The 9,664-nt window shown below is 47.5% G+C and overlaps 2 protein-coding genes across 2 annotated transcripts; both read right to left on the bottom strand.

The window, feature by feature from the left end:
* Window positions 1–5,096: 5,096 nt before the first annotated feature.
* Window positions 5,097–6,465, bottom strand: LOC128270346 (cystinosin homolog). The gene is made up of 4 exons (XM_053007745.1): window positions 6,450–6,465; window positions 5,419–6,381; window positions 5,243–5,345; window positions 5,097–5,184 (listed from the first exon to the last, which is right to left on the bottom strand). The coding sequence occupies exons 1-4, from the start codon at window positions 6,463–6,465 to the stop codon at window positions 5,097–5,099; spliced, it is 1,170 nt and encodes a 389-aa protein (XP_052863705.1).
* Window positions 6,466–6,583: 118 nt separating this feature from the next.
* Window positions 6,584–8,639, bottom strand: LOC128270344 (cystinosin homolog; the record flags this gene model as incomplete). The annotated part of the gene is made up of 5 exons (XM_053007743.1): window positions 6,584–7,012; window positions 7,102–7,297; window positions 7,432–7,534; window positions 7,611–7,899; window positions 7,983–8,639. Coding segments are annotated over 4 exons (1,143 nt in total), but the record flags the coding sequence as incomplete, so codon positions are not given.
* Between the last annotated feature and the right edge of the window lie 1,025 nt (window positions 8,640–9,664).

The raw sequence follows: 9,664 nt of genomic DNA, 5'->3' as shown, positions 1-9,664 counted from the left end.
GCGACGATGTTGAAATTAGGGCCCGACACAAAGACCCGATGGGACTCTGTACTCCAGGCATCAAAAGGAAAGGGTTTCAATTGGGTCACAAAATGGCCGTGCTTTTCGCCTTCCAATAACCTAACTATTGTGGGCGATTTCTACGATAGAGCTTTGATAAGGACGCGCACGCGACATTGGCGCGTTGACGATGCCACTCGCTAATGCTTCAGTCAGGGGTACGCGACACGACGGGCTAACCCTGAAACGGTCCCGTTCACCGGAACACAGCACCTCGGGCGGTGCAGCCGCGAGTCAATGCCGGTGTGACCATAGCGTGTGACTGGGGCCCGTTTCGGGGTTTGAAACCGGGTTTGGCACACTCGAGGCCTCTCGCCGCCGCCGCCGTTCGGGTACCACGCGGGGCCGTGCAAAAACATCACGCACGCCACGGGCGCAGCATATTCTCTTGTGTAGCGATGACGGGCTGGGGCCTAGGGGCTGCAACAAATGCCAAATACCGACAACACATGCATACACACACACATACTGGGGTGTTCAAAAAGTTCTTAGCCTCGATAACAGAGCGCGCTGCTACGAGCCTAATTTATTTTTGTTATATTGGTACACTCTTCATATGAACGTATGTGGAGTTCCATTTCAAACGGTCGCTTTTTTACAATGGAAAAAATCAAGTATCGTGCATTGATTGAATATTTATTTTTGAAAGGTTTAAAAGCATAGGAAAATTATGATCGAATGTTGAAAGTGTATAAGGACTCTGCACCTTCAATTAGTACATTAAAAGAGGGATTTCTTAGATTAAACGTGGTCGTACTAGCCTTCAAGACGATCCATGTCAAAAACGTTAAAAAACAGACACAACACACAACGACACAACGTAAGAAAAATACAGGATATCGTATTGGAAAATCGTCGAATTAATTAAAGAGATTTAGTATAAGGCTCCTAGCCATCTTATTGAGCAGTATAACCAATATTTTGACTGAATCAAACCAATAGGCAAAGGAGTGGTGTGAACCTTTTTCTTCGGTTCCGAAACGAGTTCGTACAGAAATTGCCTACAAAGCTGTTAGCATCAGTTTTGTGCGATGTGAATGAAATTTTGTTAGCGGATTACTTTCAAACTGGTAAAACAATAAATTTCTATTATTGTTGTAATTTTTTAGACCAGCTGAAGGAAAAAATTCATAAAAAAAGACCCGGTATGAAGAAGGAAAACATCCTCTTTCATCAGGACAGCAACGATTCACAAGAGCATTTTGAAAATGACAAAAATCCTCGAATTAGAGTTTGCATTGTTTGTCACTAAATTTGGCTCCTAGTGACTTCCATCTGTTCAGATCTTCCAAAATGCGTGAAAAGCGTTTCTCATCAAATGATGACGTCATAACAGCTGTGGAAGCGTATTTTAAAGCCTCTCCAGTTCCCCACTTCAGGGATGGAATTCTTCAATTGGAGTCTCCTCGGAACAACTGTATTGATGTTCAGGAAGGCCATACTGAATAATAAAGTGTACTCGAATCCATAAAAATGTGTCCTTCTTATCGAGGCAAAGAACTTATTGAACAGCCTAGTATAGCGTAGCGAGATGGGAAATATGGCCACCTTGCAAACGAAACCAGTTTCACGCCAAGGTGCACGAGACGGGGCACGGTTCAGCGAGTAAGCCACCGAAGAATCTGTTGCCAAGGGTTGTCGTCGCCGCCGCCGCTGTGATGCTGATGTGGAACCGCGACCGCGAGCATCAACTCCTTTTCGGTCTTTCTAGCGCAGCCGACCGACGGAAGCGAACGGCCTGCCATTGAATGGTGCGCGGTGCTGCGCCCTAATCTCCCGCCCCACGGCGCGTGGTAAGGGGGTAGGAAAAGTCTCGGAAATTGCCTTCGCGGCACAAGCGCTACTAAATAAAAACGCAAACACTCCAATTTCGGAATGAGGCTACAGGAACACAGATTCACCGCACGGCACGGCGGCGGGCGGAATCGGCGGCGGGCGGATGTGGGAATCGTATTAAGACGTTGAAGTACGGTTGCCTCGGTGGCGCTGTTTGATTTCGGGTTTTCCAGGCGGCGGCGGCGCGGCGAAAGAATTAAGCTGATCGACAAGATACGAGAGATGAAAGGCCCATCGACGAGGAACAGGCGGTCGGTAAACGGGGAGCAAGAAAAGGCCAATACGGAGCGAAAGTGACTGAACCACCGCTGTTATCGAACTTGTGTATCGCACATTTGTGGAATAAAAAGTAATCACTTAAATCCCGCAAAATGATCTACTTAGTAAGGCCCCTCCGGCCTTTTTGGTGGCCACATAAAGGAACACTGCAGGATGCTGCGACTACCGGGCCCATCGTAAAACGTTAAGCCCCTGGCCCCCCCTGGGCTGGATCTGGAGCAGAGGTTGCCCCAAATTACCTTCCGTGTACGTCGTGATCGTTTCACAATGCCCTTGAGGGCGGATTTGTTGGGAGTTAAGGAGCTGTCTGTATCGGGCCTTTCAACCTGGGATCCTTTCCTGTCACTTTTCACTAAAAAGACTGTTTACGAGACGGCCCCAAGGCAGCAGATGTGTCGTAGCTAAACGGAGCTAATTATCAACACTGCGAACTGACCGATTTGTTTGTTTGATTAAAAACTCAAGCACTAGCAAGCCTCAGGACTTTTCCAAAGTGTTTTAAAGGTCCCCGTTGAACGTTTACACTTCGTTTCGTTTATGCCGGTTGGGTGGAATTAACCAAATTTGCATAGAAACCTCAGCTGGCTCTGACGGGGTCGCGCAAAAAAGTTCATTGCTCCCGTCCGGGGGCTTGCTGCGCCTAATAATAGGGATAAATGTCTTCTCGATGAAGTAATTGCCAACCCCTTTTACCTCAGCAGCCTTGCAGCTGGAAAGGTAAACACTTGCGGCAGTTAGTAGCAATTAGCGGCGGCGGCACTATTGTGTGCCGCCATCGGGGGCATAATTGTTTCCTTAAAAGTGCACCATATTCGTTTCGTAGATTCGTTGGTTGAAGGCGCCCGAAAGGCAGACGAAAAAAACACAACCAGAATTCCGTCCTCTTTGTAAACCGCGCTCTCGGAGGGTTTTCAAACGCGTTGCATCGGTGTGCGTGAAACGAGAGATGAATCCCGCCGCGAATCGCGATCGTTGTTGCAAGAGGGCCACGAAATCTGTTCGCTGGTGTGCGTAATCGGTCGAATCTTTTCTCCGACGTCCTACGCACTTTGCTCTTCGCCAAATACCAGAGGAGCGGCGGCTACAAGGAGAAAATTAAACACAAAACTCTGCGCTGCCCGCAACGCGCAATCCAGCTGTCAACGGGGAAATGGCCAGCCTCGCTGCAGGATTCCCGTGGCCCGTTTTCTAGATGACTTACCATTCCCAAAATCCGTTCCACACGACGCATCGGAATTAGTACGCTAATGTTGCCGTCGAATCACTTCACAGGGCGCGGGCGGGTGGTGCTCATTTCCCAGACTCATTCGCTAGCCACAACAAGGGTGTGGTGGTGAATAGCAGACACAGTAGGCGAAAATGCATTCCTTTCGGTCACCGTAGCGCGGACACTATTTATTTTTCCCCGAACAACCCGCACTTCGGTCGCGGATGCTGCCCGTCGGCCGATTGAGAGGAAGATGATGCTCCGACGGAAATCGTGCCGTGCCACGGAACAAAACGACCCACAATCTCTCGCGCTCTTCTCGTGTCACGGGTTTTGCTCTTCCTACGACGCACACCCACACTGGGAAACACAAATGGCTCTTCGCATCACCTCCAACATCACACAAAACAGGAGCGCGAGGATGCCAAAGTCACAGCTCGAAACAATCACGGCTCTTGGCGCACGGCTGCTTATCACGGTAGGCACAAAGACGCCAAAGCACAAGGAATCACAGGACGCAGGTGACGGGATTCGTACTTCAGCTGAGAGGCTGCCGTGCGAGAGATCCCAGATCGGTTTTGGGGTTATTTGGGACACCGGAACCGAAGCCACAGCACCGCAACCACGGGAAAAGGCTGGCTGGTTGGTTGTTTTCCGAAACGGGTGGCACGGAACGGCGAACGGGTGAAGCAGCGAGATATTAAATATTACACGACGTGCGTTATGCGTAAAATTGAAAATTATGAAAATGGCAGAAATCAACATGAAATTTGACAACTCTTCTTGTGTTTTGCGTTCCTGGGCTCTTTCGAAAATTTTCGAAAATTTTCGAAATTTTCGAACAAGAAGAAGAAGAATAAGCCTTTATGAATTTTTAGCCTTTCTTGACCTTGCTTTAATTTTGTTTCCCTTAATGGGTTTTTGGTTTGAGATACCCATTACCCGTCCGTGCATGTCCTTTTGTCGTTTCGTCCTTTTTTCATCTTTCATTCATTTCATCCGTAAAGTACGGCAAACTCACTAACACCACCGAACGAGGAGAGAATCTGAGCAAAAAAAACGGTGAGCAAATTGTTGAATGAGAAAATACAGAGAGAATTTAGAGAGAATTGTAGAGAATTTAGAGAGAAAATAGAGAGAGATAGGGATTTTCGAATTCATTATTCCCTAGTCCCTAGTTGCCATAAATACCATAAAAGTTGGCTTGCGAGTTGAACAGCCGTTTGAATTTGAATTTTATGGCTCGTGAAACGTTTCGACGTTGTAGATTTATACAAAATTTTTTCAGAGTCATTACTGTAAATATTCAGAGTTGTTCCCAGGTTATGAGTTGGAGTACTAAAAGGATAACACGACACTTAAAACTAACAATAAAAAACGTTAATGTAGCGTGCGTAAATAGAAATCACAGCAAAATCGTTTTATTGGTTTAAACTGTTTATTGTTTCAAAGATAATATTAGGATTGAGTTTAGGTTTTTGGCTACATCCGTTGTTAACACTACCAGCAACTCATTGCTGGCCCGCCAATCAACGAATCACTTCATCTTACATACACATCCTCATTCGAGGTAGATTCCAACCTTCAATATGATACATTTATTCGATTACTGAAGTCTCCTCAGTACACAGTTGGTTCACTAGCAATCCTCGATGCTATCACCCACCATCACTCCCAAACGTGTAAAAATGGTAAGATACTGTCATTTCGTCTTTTAAGCCGATACACTCTGACGAGGTGAAGTAGTGACGCTTCCCGGGCCCGGATAATTTTCTCCTTGTAGTTCAATATAGTTGGAATTTCTAAAAATAATAGTATACGTAAGAATAACACCCACTAGTTTGAAGTGAAAGTACGCACCTGTACAGAACGTAATGCTGGACTATGAATAGCACATCGAATAGTACGGAGAACAGGCCGAGTCCAAATTTGGCCCCATCGCCAAATATGGAATCCCAATCGTCTGAAAAAATGAACATAACGTCAATGAAGCAATTATGCTTCTTGGCTTTTTTAGCATAACGGCTGAGACGTACCATAGTTGTAGCCATTGATCAGCATTTGAATCATGCTCAAGGAGCCACCGGTAAAGTCAAACAGAACATTACCTATACTCCAACCAACGGTAGTCTTTCGGCGGTAGTTGAGAACGGCTTGAGGAATGTACTTTAGCAGTGTAATTGCTAGTTTGATGTAGCTAAGATTGTAGAAAAAGTCCAACCAATGGTATGTTCCGGTTGTGACCAGCACCCCAGATATGAGTGCAACCAGCCCAAACAGGGTCATCAGGGACCGGGCGACGTACGACACCTTCTGCTGGCCTCGCTCGTAGAAGAAACACTGCCCTATGATTAGCGTGGTAGCGAATACGGCGTGAAGGGAAAATGCCACATCATTGGCTAACACAGGAATCAAACCACGCGGATTGCGTCGTAGGTACTCTTCCTGTACAGAATCGCTCCAAAATAGGGCACAGTTAAACGCAGCATACATCGAGTGCCCTACAAAGTTTAACGCAAGATAGTCGAAAGATAATCCAACTACACTGGCCCGTGCACGGTTCTCCCAAATCTGCGGCCAGAAGGACCACGTCCAGGCGAGGAAGTACTGCCAGCCGATGACGGACGACACCACGATCCATTTCCCCGATTTGGCAACCGTGACCCGTACGAATGCCTGGGTTGCATCCAGCAATTCGGTTGGGGGCGAAAAATGTGCCAGCAAATCAAATATACCAGCACGCAGTCCGACCAACGAAATTCGCTCGGTCTGATTGACGAAATGGGATGGAGGAGGATCGAAACCGAGTGTCGGTGGTACCAATTTAACATAATCATTTCCTTCCGTAGCATTCGTTTGGGTGAAGTTAACGGTCGCAGTCTGCGATAGCACCCCCACCAGCCGGACCGTAACATTCTGTTTTGCGCCAACAATTACGGTAACGTCCTGTGGAACGATTTGCAGCCGAAGCGTAGCATTGTTTTGCCCATTCGTTGATGCTACAACGAAAATAAAAGCGAATCACTATTGTTTCATGTTTTGAAAACCAATTTTCTTACCCACTGACGCCAGGAGGACAACATATATTGCTGCTGAAAGTAGAAACATAATAGAGTAACATTAATACAAATGTTTGAAAACGTGTTGTCTTTTTAAAGTTAGAAAGATACGACAAATAAATAACATATGTAGTTTCGCATAGCAAATATAAAGTTGTATTTTCGTTGTATCTATTGTTCGTAACGAACTACTCTCTCTCTTTTCTATCAGCTACTAACATGGCAACAATAAGTCAACACAAACGAGCGGCGTCTGGCCAACGGGCTATCGATCTTCAAACTAAAACATGAACGTCAATTTTCATTTTTCGTTTATACTTTTCTACATTCAGTCGCTTCCACCGCCACGTGCCGGGACCTTTGGCCTGACATTAGCAGCCTATGATGGCCTATTTAAAACTAAGCCTTAAATCTAGCGTCTTAAGAAACTACGCACAGATCGCGTTTCGGACAGGCTTGAGACGGCGTTTCTTCGGTGCCAAAGCTCTACGGAAGACTATCGTTGCTGCCGCCGTTGGTGGTGTTGGTAGCGGAAGAGTCCTCTTGCAGAGTTTTGCCGTCAGCACGATTTCTGAAATGCAATCAAATCGTAAGTTAGCGCCAAGTTTTTACCGTCGAGTACCGCCGAGCAGAGGTTTAATCAAGGCGAATTGTGCACACCAGTGTGTTCATGCTGAGTAAGTGTTGTGAGCAAGTGTTGCTTGGTGTATTGCTTATGGGCTAGGGTTACGGTTGTTGGTGGTTTTGGTTTTGTTACTGTTGTTATTCGGTGTCAGTGCTGGTGGCAATGGCATGCGGTTGTTTGAGCAATGTTTCTAGGTTAGATTCGATCGGATCGATCCGTTTTTTCGGTGTTCTGTAAAAGGAGTGTATCGTGTATTATGGTCGCGATAAAAAAGAAAAGTATTATTATTGTGGTGAAACTGTGTAAATAGGTTTTGGTACGGTAAGGTGTAGGTTCTTCTGCGCCCAACGGGGGTAACTGCATACCTGTACAGGACGTAATGTTGCACAATGAAGAGAATATCGAACAGCACCGAAAACAGACCGAGCCCAAACTTGGTTGGGTCTCCAAAGATGGACCCCCAATCATCTGAAAACAAAAAACCCAAAAATTTCGAACCGTAAGAGTTTCGCTCGACGTGGTACAAGGCAGCCCGGCGTCTTACCGTAGTTGTACCCATTCAGGAGCATCTGCAGCATGCTCAACGTGCCGCCGGTAAAATCTAGAAGCACATTTTCGATGCTCCACCCAACGGTACTCTTGCGCTGGAAGTTTAGAACCGCCTGCGGTATGTATTTGATGAGCGTGACCGAGAGCTTGATGTAGCTGAGAACGTACAGGAAATCCAACCAGTGGAATGTGTCCGTGCCAACGAGTATGCCGGCGACGATAACCACGATCACGAAAATTCCTAGGATTCCCCATGCATAACGGGAAATTTTTTGATCCCCACGCTACAAAGAATCGTCAGAACGAGTGTGTTGAACAAGCAGCAGCTCCTTTTTTCACCATCTAGACACATGTGTCGGAATCTTACCTCATAGATAAAGCACTGCCCGAGTGTCAGTATCGTGGCGATCGTAGCGTGTATCGAGAAGGCCACATCATTCGGTAACACCGGGTTCAACCCGCGAGGATTCCGATCGAAGTACTCGTTCTCGATGTAGCCGCTCCAGAACAGGGCCAAGTTGAATGCCGCGTACACCGAGTGACCGACCACGTTCAGGGCGAGAAAGTCGAACGATAGCCCGATGACACTTTTGCGCCGATAGTTGATGATCATCTGCGGCCAGAAGGAGACGGTCCAGGCGGCAAAGTAGATCCACCCGATCACGTCCGAGATCACGATGATGGCCTTTGAGTTGGCCACCGTAACCCGGATGAAGGCGATCGCATCGTCAATCAAACCCTTCGGCAGTACCTCTGCCACCAGATCGAACTGTCCGGGCGATATGCCGTACAGTGAGATCTCGTAGTCCTGATCGATGTACCCACCGGCCGGGGCGTTGATAGCGAAGCTGCGCGGTGAAACTTCCACCAGGTCGGCATGTTCGGTGGAAAAGTTAAGTGTCGCCGTTTGCGCCAAGGCTCCACGCACTTTGGCCACAAATTCGTTCCTCTCACCAACGACCACCGTTATGTCTTGTGGATCCAGCACGATCGTGGCACCGATCGTGGTCTGGGCGTTGGTGGTTCCGGAACCAAGCAGCAGCAGCAGCAGGGACAACCACAGCGCCACTCCCGTAATCCAAACCGTCGTCATCTTCGCTTACTGGCTGCGAGCTTTCTGCACATGCACGACCTAAGGGCAGGAAGGTATAAGTAGCTGATGAATGAGCGACGCCTAACCCGAGCAGTACGGTTTCCGCCCGGCGTCCTATCATTTTGATTCCTAAATCCTTCCCTGCTGCCACCACCCTTTACGGAGCAATTACTACGCATCAGCCGTGCAGCGACACGTGCAACCAAACACCCGGGCGGTCGAACTTTGCAAACTTCTTCGCATCGGAATATTCATAACGCTCGCCACTTTCAAAAATGTTGCAGCACGTCAATGCCGTTGTGTGCGTCGTGGCTCCGCTAGAAAGTGGCTTCGGATTCGGTTAGCGGACAAAGTTTGTTGACAGCCACCACCAGCAACCCTGGAGATGGTGTACGATGGGGATTTTTCAAAAGCGCGTGATTCCCGTCGTCGATATCTTGTGGTGAGCCTTCGTGTGCGGCTGATCTTGGTTTCCAACCACAGATACTCGAAACCCCCCGCCGGGGCCGCTTAAGTTTAGTGACTGCATTTGCATTTACAACCCATACGCATCACAGTGTATTTGGCAAAATACCCCAACACTCGTCGAGTGAGGTAAAGGTCACCATCGTTGCAAAATTTCGCAACGTGCGAGTGGAAACACGCAACTCCCTCTGTTGTTGTTAACGGTTCATGGCAGACGTTGTTTGAATAACGCTTTCAGAAGTACAACTCTTTTCGGAGCAAGTTCTCGCGATTGGAAACCTAACAAGTTCACCACAAACCAGCCAACTTATTTGGCCAGATCGCTAGTGTAACGTTGTGCGGGCCAGACTGCACTCGATTAACCACTCGGTGGATCACTTAAACAAACAGCGGCAGAGTCTAAACCTGCGCTCCCCTTACAAAACCGGAACCGCGACGGAACGTTTGTTGGGTCAAGTGCAAGTGCTTCAGGCTTAAGTAGATAATATGTA

This window comes from Anopheles cruzii, chromosome 3 (assembly GCF_943734635.1).
Source record: "Anopheles cruzii chromosome 3, idAnoCruzAS_RS32_06, whole genome shotgun sequence".
Lineage (NCBI taxonomy): Eukaryota > Metazoa > Arthropoda > Insecta > Diptera > Culicidae > Anopheles > Anopheles cruzii.
This window is presented reverse-complemented; position numbering and strand designations above follow the sequence as displayed.